Source organism: Marmota monax, unplaced genomic scaffold (genome assembly GCF_021218885.2).
Source record: "Marmota monax isolate L192 unplaced genomic scaffold, Marmota_monax_Labrador192_F-V1.1 WCK01_AAM20220418_F8-fsc00503, whole genome shotgun sequence".
NCBI lineage: Eukaryota > Metazoa > Chordata > Mammalia > Rodentia > Sciuridae > Marmota > Marmota monax.
Window position 1 is genome coordinate 12,358 of NW_026693958.1, and position 21,557 is coordinate 33,914.

A 21,557-nucleotide genomic window follows, 5' to 3' on the forward strand; every position below is an offset into this window, starting at 1 on the left:
ATGAAAAACTTGCATAAATGCAATCTTCCATTTATAACAACAACCTGAGATAAGATGAATGCTCTTGAAAGCTTGAAATTCTGTGATATTATTCATCACCATATTAACCAATGAGTGATAACATTGACAACATTCGCCACCAATTAATTTAACTATTAGAATATTTATAGTATTTTCTGATACTCAACCACGCTTAAATTACCATTATTAACATTGTTTATAATAGAGTTTCAGTTTATTTTTCAGACATAGAAAGAACCAATATAAATCATTGTAAAGGAAATAATAATGTAAATGTTACTTTTTTATATATATTTATGTTAATTCTTCTTCCTTACAACTTAAACTGTACCAATTGGTCATTACCATTGTTCTAATTTTAACTAACAATAATATATTATAAAATGCTATAAACCCACTGAGAGAGAAGGAGGCACCTTTCCAGATGCCTTTGGAGAAGGTCCTGGTCTTAAATCTCTGGCTTCCAACTGTGCAGCACCACATCTGTCCTCTAATCTGAGGGCAAAGAGGGAAGTCCACTCCTATGCCCAGACTACAAGGTGAAAGGAAAGGCTCTAGCTTCTGGTTCAGGGGTTATTACTGCTAATTAAGGCAGACTGGAGAAGAGTGGATGTGAGCTAAGAAGTTCTGTACATTAAATGCCCTCTTTTACTGATATTTTCTTTCAGTTTAAGCAGAAGTCAAGAGGTGTGGAGAGATTTCCTCTAAAACAAAATAGTTCATGAAAAGTGAGGAAGGGAGAACCTTTAAATTTACAAATACTCCTTTTTGCATTTATTTTGCTGGAGACACTGCTTGGTTTATTCCGTTACTGTTTTCAAATGGCTCTCTGAAGCCAAACACCCCAAACAACAGAGCCAAAAATAATGGGAAAGGAACCAGACAAGAACATTGCCTTAAAAACTGTGTCTAATGTGCTCCCTCTTTTTCATTCTTAATTTTTTATTTACTATTTAGTTATTCTAAGTGTTATAATGGAAATTTATAGAAACACATTAGTGCTTAGGAAGGAAACCACGAAGAAGAATGAGTTTTACTCCCTCAATTTTCCTCCAGTGTGTCAACTGTGTCCACTAATCCCATATTTGAAGTTGAAAGCTTAAGGAGGGTGTGTTGAATTAGCAAGGCATCTTTCTGGGTCAAACATCAACAAGGTGGGAGACATTAAAGGACCCTTTCTGCAAAACACCTCAGTGATGTTCTTTTGCTCTTCACTTAAAACAGGAAAACCAATAATTACAGCTACTTAATCTCAATTTCATCACAAGAGATATTTCCAAGTTTCTACTGATAAGAACCTATGTCAATGCATTTATGTTTTACTCTCAAAATCTGTTGATGTCTTCTGAGTGTGAAACATGATTTCACCCAGAACACAAGTTAGTGCTGATAGCTTTGCTCAGAGCACCCTTTACATCCTTATTTCTTAAGCTGTAGATCAGAAGGTTCAACATGGGGATAACAACTGTGTAGAAAACAGAGGCCATTTTATCTGTGTCCATTGAGTAACTCGAGCTGGGTCGAAAATACATGAAAAGGAGTGTGCCATGAAATATGGCCACAGCTGTAAAGTGAGAGGCGCATGTGGAGAAGGCTTTATGTCTGCCTTCAGCTGAGTTCATCCTAAAGATAGTCGTGATGATGTAGCTGTAGGAGAGGAGGACAGTGACAATGCTGAGTCCTACAACACAGCCATGAAGGTGAACATCACTATCTCGTTGATGGAGGTATCTGAGCAAGAGAGGGCTAGCAAAGGTGGGATGTCACAGAAAAAGTGATTGATGACATTTGAATTGCAGAAGGACAATCGAAATGTCAAGCAAGTGTGGATTGCTGAGTCTACCAAGCCTACAAGGTAGGCAACTGCCACTAGCTGGGTACAGATCCTCCTGGACATTGCGATTGTATAAAGAAGTGGATTGCAGATGGCAACATATCAATCATAGGCCATGACAGCCAACATGAGACATTCCACATCTGCAAAGGCACCAAAAAATACATTTGGATGGCACATAAATCATGTGTAATTTCCTTTTGCTCAGATAAGAAATCAGCCAGCATCTTTGGAGAGACAGTGGAAGAATAGCAGATGTCACAGAAAGACAGATTGCTCAGGAAAAAATACATGGGTGTGTGAAGTCTGGGGTTCACCTTGATCAGCAAGATCATCCCTAGATTGGCAATCAAGGTTATGCCATAAACAAGGAAGAAGAACACAAAGAGCCCCTTTTGCACATCCTGTCTGCCAGATAGTCCCAAGAAGATGAACTCAGTAAACAGAGTGAAGTTCTCAACTGCCATTGTTCAGATCTGGAAATTCCTGTATATGTAAAAACAAAGTGAAAGTGGAGGTCATCACAGTCTTTCCTTAGTACTAGTTAATCTCCTGGCTCACTCTGTCGTCTTTCTCTCTCTCCCTTCCTCCCTCTCTTCCTTCCTTCCTTCCTTTCTTTCTTCTTTCACAATCTTTCCTTAGTACTAGTTAATCTCCTGGCTCACTGAATTTTCTCTCTCTCTCTCCCTTCCTCCCTCCCTCCCTCCCTCCATCCCTTCCTTGATTTCTTCCTTCCTTCCGTCCTTTCAGTAATCATTGAAGAAAGAATGCTACAGTTATTTAAGATTAGTTTTCTCTATTGGAAAAGTTATAATATTCTTTCATCTAAATTATGCCTGATGCTTTTATGAAAACCTATGTAGTTCTTGGAAATATTTTTGTTAGTTCTTTGTATAGATTAATAAGTTGATGTACTTATAATTTAATGTAATAGTTCCTACAATTAGTTGGTCCAGATATCCACATTTTCTGAGGAGACTGTTGTTGATGTCAAATTTGTAGAAAATTCTTCATCCTGTAAGAAAGAATTTTAGTTATGTGAAGATGGAAATAAAGTATACATCCCATTCTTGTTCCCTCATTGTCTTGGATACCTGGGCAAGTAGCAATTAGTCTTACACTAGCTTTCTACCTCTCCTTTACCTTTTTAGTGCTATTTAGCTGCTATCATATGTCTATATGCTATTGTCACTGGGAAGAAGATGGTGTGTAGATGAGGACTCACTAGGGTAGGAAGGTTAGTTGTTTCTGGAGAAGTAGATAGTCTGGGTTTCATGAGCAGTAAACTAGCATAGGTAGAAGGAAACATGCCAGAGTGCACCATTTTTCCCTTTTAAAGTGGTTATGGTCTGGCTGAGATTCTAAAGGCATTGTGAACTTAATTGCAGAGACATTGGTAGGGTAGGTAACATAAAGGCAAGAAAAGCACTGTAGTTTACTAGATGAGTCCTTTCAATTAACTAGTATCCACATGATCTGTTCACTACAGTTCATATGATGAAAGTAATACATGATGAATATCTTATTTGTTCACTGTCCCATATCCTCAGAGAGATTTGTCTCTGAACTGTGTCTCCCCAAATTTGTTATATGTTTTATTATTTTCATTGTTCCCTGTTTCTGTTTTATACTAATGAATTCTGCTAATTTTTATTTAAAAGGCCAATGGAATTATAGGTCCCACTGTCATATTTTGTCAAAACTAATTGTACATCTTATAATAACATTCCTGTGACCTTTGACCAGTGAAGATATAAGAAAAGTCTAGTTGAAGGTAAATGAAGAAAAATGAAAATTTGAAACCTTACCAGGAGTACAATGGTCAATGTGCAGGTCTCTGTATCTCAGCATAAACTATTTTAAATATTGACCACTATTTAAAGATCTCTAAAAGCAGTGATTTTCTTTGTAATATGAGAAGGTTTTAAGATATATAAAAATGCATGAAAGAGGTTAAATGACAAATGATATTAATTAATAATGCTACATGGTATATGGTATATAATTACCATATACCATGGTAGCATTTAGTGTATTCTCTGCTATATTTGTATTATTTAAATTGCTAAATAAATAAAGTAATTATAGTAAATGTTTGCATCAAGTTTCATAATTTTCTTCTGTTATATAACAATTTTACTTTTATTTCAAAAGTGTTACAAAAAACTAAAGTAATATATAAGATAGAACAAAAGTAAAATTAAAAAAAAAAAAAATTCAGAACCTGATTCAGAGCTACAGACCTGGTATCCGGATGCACCTAATCCTTCCCAAGGCTATTCATTGTCTTCAGATTGCCTGGGATTTTAAAGATCTCTGTGTTTGACCCCTGGGTGCTGAGCACTTTATCCCTTGGGAATAAGTTTAGCATCTGATATTTTAAAGAAGTAAGGTAATTGGGAAATAAATGCAGACCCGTTTTTGAAAACATAAAAAAATTGTTCTTACATTCTTATCTAGTTTAATGCCCAATATTAGGTCATGTAACACTAAAGTGGCTGCAGTCAACCAACATTCCATATCTCAGTGTGCCGGTTTATTTGTTTTAATGACATAAATGTAAAATCAGTGAATCCTTAAACATTTACATGGACACGAACACACAAATATTCTTTATCAAACACATTCAAATATTATGGTGGCCATGGTGACGCATGCCTCTAAACCCAGTGGCTTGGAAGGCTGAGACAGGAGAATCATGAGTTCAAAGCCAGCCTCAATAACAGCAAGGCACTAAGTAACTCAACAAGACCCTGTCTCTAAATAAATATCTGGCATGCAGATCAGTAGTCCAGTGCCCCTGAGTTTAGTCCCTGGTACTAAACTTTTTAGGTAAAAAGAAATAAAAGATGAAAATAGAAATAATTTTACAAAGGAGCAAAAATGAACAGTTTTCACATGGTCTTATGATAACTAGGTTTTGTTTTCTATACTAAGGAGTTTCTCATCTTCAACAAAAATAATGTCAGATTAACATACCTTGCATACAAATAAATATTGTGATTAGATATGATGCTTTCCTTTCTATTTGCATCCATTAATTTATTTAATCTCTTCTACTAATGACCATTTTTCTTATATCTAATTTTCATATTATAAAACATCTACTTATAAGTAAAATTATGCATACATAATTTATCATGTATAAGGGTTATTTTTAAACATATATTCTAAGAAATAGCCTATAAGAACAAATAGATTTCACCTTCAAAAGAAAATTTTAGCCTTCTCAACCTAGTCAGGCATTTTACATTATTTAATTATCACCACAGATTGTCATATATATTAGGCACTGAGTTGTCTAAAACCCATAAGTGAAAGAGTCAACTTATAGTGTTTTGTAGGCGTTGTTTCACTGAATCCATAGAAATTTCTCATGTTAGATTCCTGAAAGAAGCACAATAAAATATATATCTTAAAAATTACTTTTTATAATTTCTCACAGAAGTTAAAATGTGCTGATTTTAAAGCAATATTTGAAAACTTACAAAATTAGAGAGCCAAAGAACCTTCAGAGGCCATTAGGATCCATTTGTAAACCTAGGCAGTATCCCAACAGTGACTGAAAATAAAAGGGAGCAAATAGCAAGGGTTTCCACACTGGCGGACCATTTGTTTTATTTCTATCAACTTGGCTGGAAATCATTAACATTTTTACTAATAGAAAATAGTGTGGAGGGCAATGGCATTTCACAGTTCCAGGAAGAAAATAAATTAAACAGTTAAACTCATTCCTAAGTGCTCTGTCATGATTTTATCACCTCTCCAAGACTTTGATTCTGAATAGCATCCTTTAGGTGGCATGACGTCAGGGAAACAAAGAATGACAGTGCTTATAAGTAAACATTGCAAAAGAGTATAATCAATTAAAACAAACAAAAAAAAATAAAAAAGAGTAGGGGGTTAATTGATAAAATATGGAACAGGTGGAAATATATGAAGCCTTTTGTTAAGGATGTTGCATAGGTATTTTCCATCAGGATGTCTTCTCCTAACTTGTCAAAGTGTTTCACATGCAACTTTGGAAGCAGAGGTCTTTGGATCTTCATTTTAGCCTATAGTATTTTCACAAAGAGACATATCCCTGAGGCAGCTGGAAAACCAGAGAGACACAGTGACTTTTGCTTCCAAAATTGAAAAGGATAATTAAGCAATGCCTTGTGTTTTCCAGGGCTCTTAAAATGTGGCGATTCACAAGAAGTTAAATCAGTACTTGAGTCATGAGAAAATCAACGTACAGAATATTGATAACAGCAAATATCAAGGATATACACATATATAGGCCATTTACTTGCTATTAAGTTGATATTCATGTCACTGTGAATATTTTGGATTTGTATACACAACAATTTTATGTACTTTCTTTAAAGATATTTGGGATGTGGTGTGTGTGTATGTGTTGTCTCTCTCTCTCTCTCTCTCTCTCTCTATATATATATATATATATATATATATATATATATATATATATATATATACCATGCCACTGATTGTTTTCTTTTTCTTTAACAGCATCTATTATGTACTCAGAACTACTTTGCTATTTAGAATTTGTTTACTTTACCCATTTTGTGTCCCAGATTTCAGGCAAGTATTTTAAATAGGATAAAATGCTCAGTCCTTAAGCAAATATGCTCACAATCTCATATTGGAGATATTGACTTAAGAAAAAAAATTAATTATACAATTCTTTAAAGAAGTAAATGTTTGTGGAGGACAGATGATGACTTGACCGAGAATGGGGAAGAAGGAAGAGAAATAAATCTTCCTGGAAGAAGTTACTGAGGAGATGAACTTGATAATTTCATCACAAAATAGTCCTTAACAAGTTCATTTTAATTCTTTATTGTATTATTTGCTTTTTAAATGTCATGGATTTGTCCATATGAAGACTTCTCTAGTTGCCCAAATCTCTGCCTAGAATCAATATCTCTGAAAGATTTTAAATGTGAAACTGACCTTTGCTGTCCAAGGAAGATTTTTTTCCTGCACATTATATTTAGGCATTTTGCTTTGAAATGTAACTCATCATCTTTTTTATTTCAGAGTTTTTTGAGGCCTATTATCATAATTAATGAATTGACTGATTTACCTAGAATACAATGTACACTCTTATATAAACTAATAAATTCACAATAAAACATAAGGCACAAAAATATATAAAAGGCAGTTAACAAGAGTTTACTGTATTGTAATATAATTGAAATAAAGCACAAATAGGAGAGTGACCAAATAAAACTTTGAGAAAATTAAAAATTTGAGGATTTTTTTTAAATGGAGATAACATGTTAATTTCAGGTAAACATGGAAGCAGAAAGTTTGTACAACTGAAACATTTTCTTATAACTAAAAATTAGTACAAATACTTATTTAATAAACTATGTGAAACAATTTTCCTTCTGTGCATCATGTAATATTTTAAAATAACCCTAACTATAAATATGCAGACAATGTCTAAATATTATAATTATTTAAGTCCATCATTTATTTTTGAGTTTTTCCAGGGCCTCTTTCACATCCTTGTTCCGAAGGCTATAAATCAGGGGGTTCAACATGGGAATCACAATGGTGTAGAACAGTGAGGTCATTTTGTCTTGATTTAAAGAGTAGGAAGAACTGGGCCGAAAATACATGAAGAGCATGGTGCCCTGGAAAACTGCAACTGCAGTCAAGTGGGAGGCACAGGTGGAGAAAGCTTTGAGCCTCCCCTCTGCAGAGCGGATCTTTAAGACTGATGAAAGGATGTAGCCATAAGAGACCAGGACTCCAGAAAAGGTGCTCAGTTCAATGAAACCAAAAAGTGTGAATATTGCTAACTCATTGACCTGTGTGTCAGAGCAAGACAGTAACAGGAGAGGAGGGACATCACAGAAGAAATGATTAATCTCATTAGACTCACAGAAACATAAGCGGAATGTTAATGTCGTGTGTATCAAAGCATCTCCCAGCCCCACAAGGTAAACCCCAATCATGAGCAGGTAGCAAACCCTGCTGGACATGTTGACTGTGTACAGCAAGGGGTTGCTGATGGCCTTGTACCTATCAAAGGCCATCACTGCCAGCAGCAGACACTCAGAATCAGCAAAGATACAGAAGATCAAGAACTGCAGAGCACAGCCAATAAAGGAAATTGATTTGTTCTTAGCAAATATGTCAACCAGCATCTTGGGTCCAATTGCTGTGGAATAGCAGAGGTCACAGAAAGAGAGGTGGCTGAGGAAAAAGTACATTGGTGTGTGAAGCTGGGGATCCACTGTAATCAAGAAGATCATTCCAAGATTCGCCAGAAAATTAATGAGATAAACCAGGAGAAACACAGTAAATAGAGTGCTTTTCATTTCAGGGTTATTAGTAATTCCCATAAAAATAAATTCAGTCTGTGAGGAACAATTTCCTCTGTCCATTATTCCTTGTTCTTACCTAACTTTTAGATAAATCATTTAAAAAAAAAGATATATTCATGTTTCATTCTTTACATTCAGACTGTATCTACGTGAAAGAACACCATTTGTTTCCTAGATTTTCTTTTTAGTCTCAGAAAAACACCCATTCATGTGTCACTCTTTAAAGAACAATTGTATCTGCTTGACAATATTCATGATAAATCTGAGAAAGCTGATAGAAAATTTTGATTCAAATCTGAATGTCATTTAAGAAATATGTGATTTCTACAATTTCATTACTTTCTCTCCATCTTTCCTTCTTATGTTAAGGAGAATATTTTTTATTCCACTGAAATCTGTGTTCATCTGCAAAATAATATGGAAGAAACACTAGAGTAACTATTACAGTTAGAGAATTGACAACATTCACATAGACCAAAAGGGTAACTTCAATTACATTGGTTTTCAAAAATCATGATTGGTTGAAAAGATCATTGTAGTAGTTCTAGAAATATTAAGCATATCACTGACTAATAAAAATAAAAAATTCTTATTCTACTGTTACTACATATGGCTTTTACTGTTTGTGAAATATAAAATAAATATTCATTGATTTTTGTATTTTTTATAAATGTTGTATGATTTTACCACAATGATTGTTGCCTCTTTTTAAAGATATTCTGGAATTAAAGATTAGCCTATGGACCATGCAAAGAAAAATGCTAAAAAAAACAGTAAAACCACCTTCATTTAATACATATATTTACATTTCAACTAGATCGTAAATGGAAGCTTATACTTTTAAAAAAAAAGAAAAAGAATAAGGATTTTTGAATAGACATGTTTTACTTAACCATAAGTGGATTTATGTACTTCTAAAGTGATTGCATGTGTGTATTATTCCTAACTGGAATATGAGAAATAGTGAGAGATAGATATAAATGGGATGCCTGTTTTTCTGCTTTTGGCCTAAGTAACAATAATATATGATTCATCCTGACGTGATTTTGCATATATAATTATTTGTAATTCAGTACTTCAAATATCTATTAAATAAGAAAACAGCAAAAAATTAAAACAAAACCACTTAATTCAATGCAAATACCTACATGGTATAAAAAAGTGAACATTTGTTGGTGAATCTATATTAAAATGGAATTAGTAAACAGGAAATTCAGTGGTAAGGAAATTTACTTATGTCTTCCAGTTTTGAGAAGAAATCATCATTTTTTATCATAAAACCAGAATTTATGGAACAGAGTAGCTTGGCATAAAATGATTTATTTACAGATGTCTTTTTTTAAATGTAATTTCTTTAAACCTCAAGTCTTTGAGTTTGGAAACTCAGGAACTTACCTGTCAAAAATTTACCTGACATTTCTTTGTTAACTGAACCTTAAGCAGGTAGCATGGAATTATACCAGGTAACTTTTGGGATTTAACTCTCTGAAGCTATTCCCTCAGGCTTTGTTGTTATGCAAACTTATGACTTAATTATATTTATGGTTCTTTATTTTCCCCTCTGAATATATCCACATCTTTATGAAAGATAGAGTTTTTATTATTGACTATTATCAACAAACTGATATATGACAGAATGAAAACTATGAGTAAATTTTATGGTGCAAAGTACACAGAATACATACATAGCTTTTACTATAAAATATGATCTATGTCATCCTTGTCTAATTAAAACAGAATGTGAAGGAAATCAGCCCCTCACATTAGTCATTTCCAACACCTTTTTTTAAAAAAAATTTTCTGCTTTTTAAAATATTCTCCATAGTCTTAATGGATAAGTAATGACTAAGTAACTTTACTAGTACTTGCATGGAAGATGGAAGGATAACCTCATTGTTATACAGAATATATGTATGATGATGTGAGGGCGAAAATAAAAAGTGTGTCACATTAGATTGGGTAGAGAGAAGTGATAGGAGGGGTGGGGAGAGGAAGGGGAAATGGAAGGACAGCAGAATAAAATAGACATTATCAATGCTGTGTGTATATATGTGACTACATGACCAATGTGATTTTGCAACCTGTACACTCAGAAAAATGAGAAATTATATCCCATCTGATTCAAATGTATGATCTGTCAAGATCATTATACTGTCACGTGTAACTAATTAAAACAAATTAAAAAAATAATGTAAAAAAAATCTATGGGGGGGTCACTTGCCTTCTATTCTATCCCTATTCCTTAGAAACTTTACTTTATGGTTCTATGTGTTCACTTATCCTAAGCATAAACGTCATCTAATATGTCCTTTATATCAGTCTCCCCTCATTTAGCATCCCTTTGTCTGAATATATCCATGTTGCAGCATGTTTCTGAATCTTGTTTTCTTTTATGACTGCATAGCATTTCATTTTATGAATAAGAGACCCTTTGATTATTCATTTCTACTGGATGGACATCTGGGTTGTTTCTATTTTTATCTGTCGTAATAATAACACTGTGACTACTCATATAATAAGGGCCATATTCTTCACCCAGAATTGTCACATCCCCACTCCAACCATGTGCCATCCATCCACATATCTTAGATTTTACAATTATGTTGCATGCTATACAGTCAATACACTGCATTTTGAATTATGTGGAATTCATCCATATAAGGATTTCTCTAATAAATTTAAGACTTTAGGGATATTTTTTTCGTATTCTCTATAATCAGTACTAAAAGATTTAACAGAGTTAATTGCTTACTAAATATTTTTGGCTATTTTAGAGAGCATTGATCAAAAGTTAAAAGTATAATGTATCTGAAGGATTTTTACACATATAGCTTACATGTGTTAGAATGATTCACTCAAATATTGTACATAAATAATAATCTTCCTAAAAAACAGTTACAAATGTTTTGTAAAAGTGATTTCACTTCCTACTATTCATACTAATTCTTTGCTAAATTGCTTAATACTGGAAGAGTGAATTCATTACACTCCAAATATCACATAGCAAGAGATTCTTCATATTTCTTGAACCTTGGTGTACTACTGCAGTGTTTAATTTGATTAAGCTACCTCTAAAGGACCCAGAGCCAACTCCTGCTTCTATATTGGTCTGATTGAAATTTCTGTCTTTCTTCTATATAGGTGCTATTCAAGTATTTGTTATGTTTATGCACAGTAAAAAAAAAGATCACACACATAGTCACTATTTATTTAAATTGTTAAGTTAAATGTTAAGCTAGGTTGTGAAGAATTTAAGAATTTCTGCAATGATAATTTTCATAGATTAAAGATAGATGCATCTTCTTAGAAACACAGTGTACATTTAGCCTCCCTTCAAAATTTTGTTGTCATTAATTCCTCTGAGCAACAAAACATAGAAGTCATTCTAGGTTGTACTATTTCCAGTGTTTAAGAAATTATAGCGGTAGTCACAAGCTGTTACCTAATAAGCTAAGCTATCAATGTGAATCAATCCGAGACTAAATGGGGGAGTGCAAGAGGATCAGATGAGCCTGTCTTTCTAGAGATATTCACATGCTTATGTCACTTTGTGACACTCTTTCACCTAGCCCAGCTGGTTCCTGAATACCACAGTGTGACCTCAGTCATTGGGAAGAGCAGCAGAATAATGACAGTGGTTATTTTGAGCCCTATGTTCTAGTACTTTATGTAGCAAAAGTTAACTAGAGCAATGTGGAGAGAATATAATTAGATATGTATTTTTTCAGAAAGCTCTTGTTTTTAATATTAGACACTATGTCTGTATATACACATAGTCTGGTATATACGCTTGGGTTTATGTAGATATGCATGTGTCTGTTTTCTCACAGTCTGAAGAAAGCATTTGACAAAATTAGATCTGACAAAGGACTTGTAGTCAGAATATGAAGGACTCACAGGAATAATAAGAAAATAATAACCAACAGTATAAAAAATGGAGAAGAGGTTTCAATAGAAACTTCCCCAAAGAAAATCTCTGGATGAAAAATTAATGTATGAGAAGATGAACAGCAGCTGTAGTTATTGGGGAAGTGATAATTAAAGCCAAAATGAGATATCATGACATAACTGCAATAATACATGAGCTAAAATTTTAAAGAATCATATGTACCGTTAATAAAGATATTGTGAAATATGAACTTTCATGAACTTCAGGTGGAAAGGTATAATGTTGCATTTTGGAATACATGTGGGCAATTTCTATGAAAGTTACACAGACTTGAACAGCAATACAACTATTTAATTCCTGTGTATTCCTTATACTTAGGTATAAGTCAAGCCCCATCTTCATACAATGTTTTCTTAATGGGTGTTTATAGCTGTTTTATTTCTAATAACAAAAACATTGGGAATAACTCAAATATATCAATGTGAGTGGTTGCACAAATTGTAGCATATTACTGTACAAGAAATATACACATAAATAAAAAAGGATAAATTAGAGAAACATGCAATATTTGGATGAATCTCAAAATAATTGTGATGTTTGGGGAAAAAAACACACTTGAGAGACTATATAATGTATAATTCCACTTATAAAAATTATATCAGAATAAAATCTAATCTATACTGACAAAGTATATATCAATGCAAAATGCTTATAAAATGCATGTGGTCTCCTGAGGTAATATGAAAAGAACAGATGAAAAAAAGTGGTGCAAGGAAATTTTGGGTGGTGATTGATTTTTTCCTCGTCTTATTGTACTCATATTTAAAACAAGGATACATGGCAGAAAGAAAACTGAAAGGAAAGACTAGTGAATGGGACTGATTAATATCTTTATATTCATCCAATCATCTCATTTCATTCTTTTAATGGAATCTTTTAGAAATCTGGTAGCCTGTACTACACTCAATTATTTGGTTAAGTCATTTATTTTGATTTATCTGAAAATTATTCAAATACTTGTTGTTTAGTTTCCTTACCAAAAACAATTGATCTAAAAAATTCATAAGAAAATTTACAGCAGTAAAAGATGGTAAATGAATTCCAAAGGCAAGTTATGAAAGGCTATAAGAATTAGAAAAGATATGAAATGATAGCTATGTGAACCTACTTTCTATAGTAATCATTTTACTACCTAAAGGTTTCTGGTAACATCATACATATATATTAAATATACATAATGAAATTTATTTAAAAAATTAATCTGAAATTTTTTTCTAAATTTGCATTAACAGGGAACATTGATGTGATTTTCAGAGACATTTAGTTTCCATTAATAGTCTTAATGAATGTAATAATGTAAAAATATACAGTTTCAAATTTAGAGCAGGTAATATTTTCAGGTATTATGTTCCAATAAATTAAAAACTATATAAGAAATGGATAAATTTCTAGACACGTGTGATTCACCAAAACTCACCAAAGAGAACAAAGAGGATATAGAAAACCTAAAGAGACCAATAAAAATGATGGATTTATTAGCTGAATTTTACTAGTTGATTAAAGAATTAATTTCAAGTCTCCTTAAATTAGTCCATGAAATTGAGAGAAAAGGAATGCTTCCAAAAACATTCTAGGAAGCCTGTATCACCCTGATTAAAAAACTGAATAAGAACACTTTAAGAAAACTATAAACGAACATATTTGATGAATATAGATGCAAAAATCGTCAATAAAATATTAGAAAAGAGAAAGAGACTTCCCCAACACATTTATTATGGTTTAGATGTGGGGTGTCTGACCTAACTTGTATGAGACAATGCAAGAAAAGATTAGAGGTGGGAAATTGGGTTATAAGAGCCTTAATTTCATTCATTAGTCCATTAATCAACTAATAGTAATTAACTGGGTGGTAACTGTAGGCAGGTAGGGTGTATCTGGAACAGGCAGGCCATTGGGCGCATGCCTTTAGGGTATATACTTTGTCTCTGGTGAGCAGAGCTTAGTCTTTCTCTGCTTTCTTGTGGTCAGGTCCCGACTGCTTTCCCCTACCATGCAGAGCAGCCATTAGCCATCTATGGATTGAGACCTCTGAAACTGTATTAAAGAAACTTCTACTCCTCTAAAATTGTTCTTGTCAGGTCTTTTGGTTACAGCAGCGAAAAAGCTTACTAAACCAACATTAAAAAATATCATACACCATAATCAAGTTGACTGCAACCCAGAGGTGCAATACAATGCTGGCTCAATGTAAGCAAATCAATAAATGCCATACTCCACACAAATAGAAACAAGGACAAAAAAAGAAAGAAAAAGAAAAAAAAAACAGGATAATCTCAATAGATTGACAAAATATATCCACTATTTATGGTAAAAACCTTGAAGAAAGTAGGGATAGAAGAAACTTGCCTGAATACAATAAAGGCTATGCATAACAAACACAAAGTCAACATCATATTAAATGGGGAAAAATGTAAACTATTTTCTCTAAAATTGGGAACAAGTTAAGAATAGCCACTCTCACATTCCTATTCAATAAAGGAGTTGAAATTTTAGAAAACTTACTCAAGATAAAGAAATAAAAGGAATATAGATAGGAAAGGAAGAAGTCAAATCATGTCTAGTTGCTGGTTATTGATTCTGTAGTTAGAAGACTAAAAGTTTTACCAAAAGTTTCCAGGATATTACTAACACTTTCATCTTTGCTCTGTCATGGTTCCATCTAGGAGCACCCTAGATAATGAGGTGGGAAGATGACATATTGAAGATGGAAATCCTTCTCCTGGGATTCAGTGACCATCCAGAACTTCTGAGTCTTCTTTTTGCTGTGTTCTTTTCCACCTACTATGTACCCTGATGGGGGATCTTGGAATGATTTTACTAATCACCACCAGTTCCCACTTGCCTGTCCCAATGTACCTTTTCATCTGCATACTGTTCTTTATTGGTGCATGTTACTCTTCTATCATTGCCCTTGAATTACTGTGGGCTTGATTTCTGATATGAAAACCATTTGTTTCACTAGCTATACTGCAGAGTTATAATTTTTCTGTTCAATCCTTCTTCTTGGCCACGTGGCTTATGACAGGTACATAGCAATCGGCAACCCACTGCTTAATACTATTATTATCTCCAAGAGGTCTGTTGCAAGATTGTGCTCAGAGCACTTTGTTGGTGTGTGGGGGATTCAATTCTGACACTGGCATGTTTGACATCATTCTTGTGGTCTTTGCTAGCTTGGTAGAGGCAGTCTGTTTTCTAACAGTTCTCCTCTCCTGTTCCTGCATTTTGGCAGCCATCCTTAGAACAGATTCCGCAGAGGCCAGAAGGAAAGGCTTCTCCTCCTGTACTTCCCACCTAATAGTGGCCACTCTCTACCATGGCTCCCTGATCTTCATTTATTTGTGGCCCAGGACAGGTCATTCACTGGATATTAACAAAGTGGCCTTTGTGTTTTATAAGTTGATTATCCCTATGCTGAAGCCCTTAATATAAAACCTAAGGAACAAAGATGCAAATAATTCCTATAAAAATAATCATTAAGATTACTCTCCTTTGATAAAAGGAATCAGTCTTATAATTTTCAAACATACCTATTCTTTGACATTTTTTTCTGTCTGTTGCAAATGTCAATTTAATAAGGATATTTCTCTAATCTGTGGATAATGAAAGTTCCACAAAAGAAAAGGCCAGAGCCCAACAGTGGAGCTAGACTCTCATTTTATTTATATCATCAATATCTGTTATTTTGCAGTTGAAATTTTTAATATTTATTTCAGGTGAAGATTTACCTTTTCTTACACTCTTGTGTCTATTATTCTAACACATTTTCTGTTTTACTATTTAACTTTTTTCACAATTTCTATCAAAAATGAAAAAGTCACTGAAACAAAAATGAAGCTCCTTTTGTGAAAGACAATTAATGACAGTAACAAAGATTATTTGCCAATTAATTTTGATTTTAATGTAAATATGTGTTTACCTATCCAAATTTCACTCATTCTAAAAAGACTCATTATATATTGTTGTCAAAATTTTATTCTGAATCCTCCTTTACAATCACAGGGTAGTTTGTACTCTAAATCATATAAGAATCATAGGTGTACTTCTTTAAGTACTCTATTCTCATTATTTTGAGTCTTAAAGTTATTTATGTCTGTGTTCTATTTTCCTACAAAATTATTTATTAATTTTGATTCATTGCTTTTTATCTTTTGCATTTGTATCACAGTGTCTTCCCAGTGAATATTCTGAGTAAATTTTATGAAATATATACAGGTTTACTATTGATTGTTTTCAGTTCTTATCATATATATCTGACTTGCAAAAAATAGTTATTTCTTTTACAATATTTTTGGTTTATTCTCCACAGTGGTACCATATATGCTTGGATAACCATTACAAGTTATTATCAAGTAGGATGTCTAAAAAATAGGTAAATTTTTAGCAAATTTCTGTATATAGAATATGATAAAGTCTGGTTCTTAGACTGTTTCCTCAAAAGTCTAATGGGTCTGAAGTTTCTTGATCTATGAAGTACAAAGAAAAAGTTTCTGAGGGATGCTCTACTGTTAGGGTCAGGACTGGGAACTGAAGCCTGGAACTGGTGGTTTATGGCTTAGTTGACTACTGGAAATGACCTTTATAGAAAGTGTGAATGAAAATTGAAGAAAAAAAGTTAAATCTGAAGATGAGGTTAAATAATTAGAAAGTGGATAAGCTAAGAGGAAGACTTTCTGACAGGGGAAATGTATGATGGATTGTAACTTACGGCCACAGTTTTACTCACTACAGTGAGATGCATTTTTGTAAAAAAATAATTTATCCATAAAGATCAGTAAGACTATGGCATTTTGAGACTGAAGAGAACTAAGCACTTCAACCTGAGTCCTTAGCAGTAAATATTCTTTGAAATGCATGGATGTGTCACAGTAAATGGCTATTGATTCTTCATAGCTGCCATTTCAGCAACAGCCTTTAGGATCAGCCCCACAGGGTATAACATAGAATGAATTGCTCTGGGATTAATTATCTAAATTTCTTGGAAATGTGGAGTCTGGGACTGGATTCCTTAATGCAGTTTTAGGCCCCTGATCTAAGCAGGATAGAAATGTGCTTGGCAGATGGTCAGCAGAGGTAGCCATGGACAGCCTCTACTCAGCTTTAGCCAGGAGCAAAGGCAGAGTTAAGAAAAATAGGTCATGAGGAGGATACAGAGAGAGCTGCACACATGATGGAAACAAGACTCTGAAGCCGAATTCTGACCAGCTAAGGGAGCAGGCTCTATCCAGCACAGGAGACAGACCCTAGAGAACATCTCATGACGTGGTTCTATCAGCAACACCATCCTTTCTTGGAGCACTAGAAGATCAGTTCCTGAGCACTACTCAGTAGACTCTTAGAGACTGTCTAGAATGATATCATATGTATGTCTACTACTATCTTTACATATGTAACTGATAAATATGAATATACAGATACAATCATAGAATGTGTATATAAAACCCCTGTTTAACAGATGAAAAATCTAAGACCTGAAAGTAGACACATAACCACCAAGTAATGAGAGCACAAAGATCTGAAACCAATACCTGGCTCACTTTAAGGTCCAAATTTTATTCTTAAATTCTCTCGTGTTTTTATCATTTTTAACAATTAAAACAAAACAAAAAAGTCAAAAAATAAGGACTATTATATCTCTGCTTTTAAAAGAAATGCTGACAAAAAATATATGAGAAACATGTAGCAAAAGGAATTCACAATGTGTTTGCTTTTTATACATGCCAATATATTCAATATGTTTTCAAAAAATTACATTGAGTTGGGAAACTGAGCAATGATTGAGAGCTCCTGATAAGTAATATATTCCATAAACAATAAATGTGCTATCTGAGATTATAGAGACAAGCAGATATTTAAAAGATAGGACATTATTTTTTGTTTCTTTTAAATTATTCAGCCAGTAATACTAGACATACACCCTGAGAAAATTACATATTTTTTAAAAAATTGGTCCATTCCTATACATTTAAAAGTAATAGTTTTAGCACATCTTATAAGCAAAATGATGTATAAAAGTAGGGAAGAGAATTTGAATGAAAAACTTGCATAAACTCAATCTACCTTTTATAACAACAACCTGAAATAAGACAAATACTATTGAAAGCTTGAAATTCTGTGATATTTTCCATCACCAGATTAACCAATGAGTGATAACATTTAGAACAACATTTGCTACCAATTAATTTAGCTATTAGAATATTTATAGTACTTTCTGATATTCAACCACTCTTAAATGACAATTATTAACATTGTTTATAATAGAGTTTCAGTTTATTTTAAAGACACAGAAAGAATCAGTATAAATCATCTAAAGGAAATAATAATGCTATGTTGTTGTTGTTGTTTTTTTTCCCAGAGAGCCTATATTTAATTCTTCTTCCTTACAACTTAAACTGTACCAATTGGTCATTACCATTGTGATAATTTTAACTAACAATAATATATTATAAAATGCTATGAACCCACTGAGACAGAAGGAGGCTCCCTTTCCAGATGCCTTTGGAGAAGGTCCTGGTCTTAAATCTCTGGCTTCCAGCTGTGCATCACCACATCTGTCCTCTAGTTTGACTGCAAAAAGGGATGTCCACTCCTATGCCCAGACTTCAAGGGGAAAAAAAGGCTGGAGTTTCTGGTGCAGGGGTTATTACTGCTAATTGAGGCAGGCTGAAGAAGTGTGGATGTGAAGTAAAAAGTTCTGTACACTAAATGCCCTCTTTTGCTGATAATTTCCTTCAGTTTAAGCAGAAGGCAAGAGGTGTGAAGAGATTTGCTCTAAAACAATATAGTTCATGAAAAGTGAGGAAGGGATAACATTTAAATTTACAAATACTCCTTTTTGCATTTATTTTGCAGGAGACACTGCTTGGTTTATTCAGTAACTGTTTTCAAATGGCTCTCTGAAGCCAAACATCCCAAACAACAGAGCCAAAAATAATGGGAAAGGAACCAGACAAGAACACTGCCTTAATAAACTGTGTCTAATGTGCTCCCTCTTTTTCATTCTTAAGTATTTATTTACTATTTAGTTATTCTAAGTGTTATGATGGAAAGTTATAGAAAGACATTAATGCTGAGGAAGGAAAAACAAAGACTGGGTTTTACTCCCTCAATTTTCTTCCAGTGTGCAAACTATGTCCACTAAACCCATATTTGAAGTTGAAAGCTTAAGGAGGGTGTGTTGAATTAGCAAGGCATCTTTCTGGCTCAAACATCAACAAGGTGGGAGACATAAAGGACCCTTTATGCAAAACACCTCAGTGATGTTCTTTTGCTCTTCACTTAAAACAGGAAAACCAATAATTACAGCTACTTAATCTCAATTTCATCACAAGAACTATGAATATTTCAAAGTTGTATCAATAAGAACCTATGTCAATGCATTTATGTTTTACTCTCAAAATCTGTTGATGTCTTCTGAGTGTGAAACATGATTTCACCCAGAACACAAGTTAGTGCTGATAGCTTTGCTCAGAGCACCCTTTACATCCTTATTTCTTAAGCTGTAGATCAGAGGGTTCAACATGGGGATAACAACTGTGTAGAAAACAGAGGCCATTTTATCTGTGTCCATTGAGTAACTCGAGCTGGGTCGAAAATACATGAACAGGAGTGTGCCATGAAATATGGCCACAGCTATAAGGTGAGAGGCGCATGTGGAGAAGGCTTTGCGTCTGCCCTCAGCTGAGTTCATCCTAAAGATAGTCGTGATGATGTAGCTGTAGGAGAGGAGGACAGTGACAATGCTGAGTCCTACAACACAGCCAATGAAGGTGAACATCACTATCTCGTTGATGGAGGTATCTGAGCAAGAGAGGGCTAGCAAGGGTGGGATGTCACAGAAAAAGTGATTGATGACATTTGAATTGCAGAAGGACAATCGAAATGTCAAGCAAGTGTGGATTGCTGAGTCTACCAAGCCTACAAGGTAGGCAATTGCCACTAGCTGGGTACAGATCTTCCTGGACATTGCGATTGTATAAAGAAGTGGATTGCAGATGGCAACATAACGATCATAGGCCATGACAGCCAACATGAGACATTCCACATCTGCAAAGGCACCAAAAAAATACATTTGGATGGCACATAAATCATATGGAATTTCCTTTTGCTCAGATAAGAAATCAGCCAGCATCTTTGGAGAGACAGTGGAAGAATAGCAGATGTCACAGAAAGACAGATTGCTCAGGAAAAAATACATGGGTGTGTCAAGTCTGGGGTCTACCTTGATCAGCAAGATCATCCCTAGATTGGCAATCAAGGTTATGCCATAAACAAGGAAGAAGAACACAAAGAGCCCCTTTTGCACATCCTGTCTGCCACATAGTCCCAAGAAGATGAACTCAGTAAACAGAGTGAAGTTCTCAACTGCCATTGTTCATATCTGGAAATTCCTGTATATGTAAAAACAAAGTGAAAGTGAAGGTCATCACAATCTTTCCTTAGTACTAGTTAATATCCTGGCTCACTGAATTTTCTTTCTCTCTCTCCCTTCCTCCCTCCCTCCCTCCCTCCATCCCTTTCTTGATTTCTTCCTTCCTTCCTTCCTTCCTTCCTTCCTTCCTTCCTTCCTTCCTTCCTTCCTTCCTTCCTTCCTTCCTTCCTTCCTTCTTTCCGGTAATCATAGAAGAAAGAATGCTACAGTTCTTTAAGATAAGTTTTCTCTACTGGAAATATTCCATTTTAATGTAAATCAAGAGAATAATGGTACCTCTTATAATTATCTTACTCTGTACAACGTTTATAACATTCTTTCATCTAAATTATGCCTGGTGTTTATGAAAATCTATGTAGTCCTTGGAAATAAGTTATTATTTCTTTGTATAGATTAATAAGTTGATGTACTTATAATTTAATGTAATAGTTCCTACAATTAGTTGGTCCAGATATCCACATTTTCTGAGGAGACTGTTGTTGATTTCAAATTTGTAGAAAACTCTTCATCCTGTAAGAAAGAATTTTAGTTATGTGAAAATGGAAATAAAGTATATATCCCATTCTTGTTCCCTCATTATCTTGGATACCTGGGCAAGTAGCAATTAGCCTTACACTAGCTTTCTACCTCTCCTTTAACTTCTTAGTGCTATTTAGCTGCTATCATATGTCTATATGCTATTGTCACTGGGAAGAAGATAGTGTGTAGATGAGGACTCACTAGGGTAGGAAGATTAGTTGTTTCAGGAGAAGTAGATAGTCTGGGCTTCATGACCAGTAAACTAACATAGGTAAAAGAAAACATGCCAGAGTGCACCATTTTTTCCCTTTGAAAGTGGCTATGCTCTGGCTGAGATTCTAACGGCATTGTGAACTTAATTGCAGAGACATTGGTAGGGTAGGTAACATAAAGGCAAGAAAGCACTGTAGTTTACTAGATGAGTCCTTTCAATTAACTAGAATTCACATGATCTGTTCA

At 34.0% G+C, this 21,557-nt stretch overlaps 2 protein-coding genes and 1 pseudogene across 2 annotated transcripts; all 3 read right to left on the reverse strand.

Moving 5' to 3' along the window:
* Positions 1 to 1,385: 1,385 nt before the first annotated feature.
* On the reverse strand, positions 1,386 to 2,322 carry LOC124106332 (olfactory receptor-like protein OLF2; annotated as a pseudogene).
* Positions 2,323 to 7,335: 5,013 nt separating this feature from the next.
* LOC124106329 (olfactory receptor 5W2-like) lies at positions 7,336 to 8,259 on the reverse strand. The gene has a single exon (XM_046463937.1). The coding sequence runs from the start codon at positions 8,257 to 8,259 to the stop codon at positions 7,336 to 7,338; it is 924 nt and encodes a 307-aa protein (XP_046319893.1).
* Positions 8,260 to 15,924: 7,665 nt separating this feature from the next.
* On the reverse strand, positions 15,925 to 20,519 carry LOC124106327 (olfactory receptor-like protein OLF2). Its single transcript, XM_046463936.1, has 2 exons — positions 19,625 to 20,519; positions 15,925 to 15,947 (listed from the first exon to the last, which is right to left on the reverse strand). The coding sequence occupies exons 1-2, from the start codon at positions 20,517 to 20,519 to the stop codon at positions 15,925 to 15,927; spliced, it is 918 nt and encodes a 305-aa protein (XP_046319892.1).
* Between the last annotated feature and the right edge of the window lie 1,038 nt (positions 20,520 to 21,557).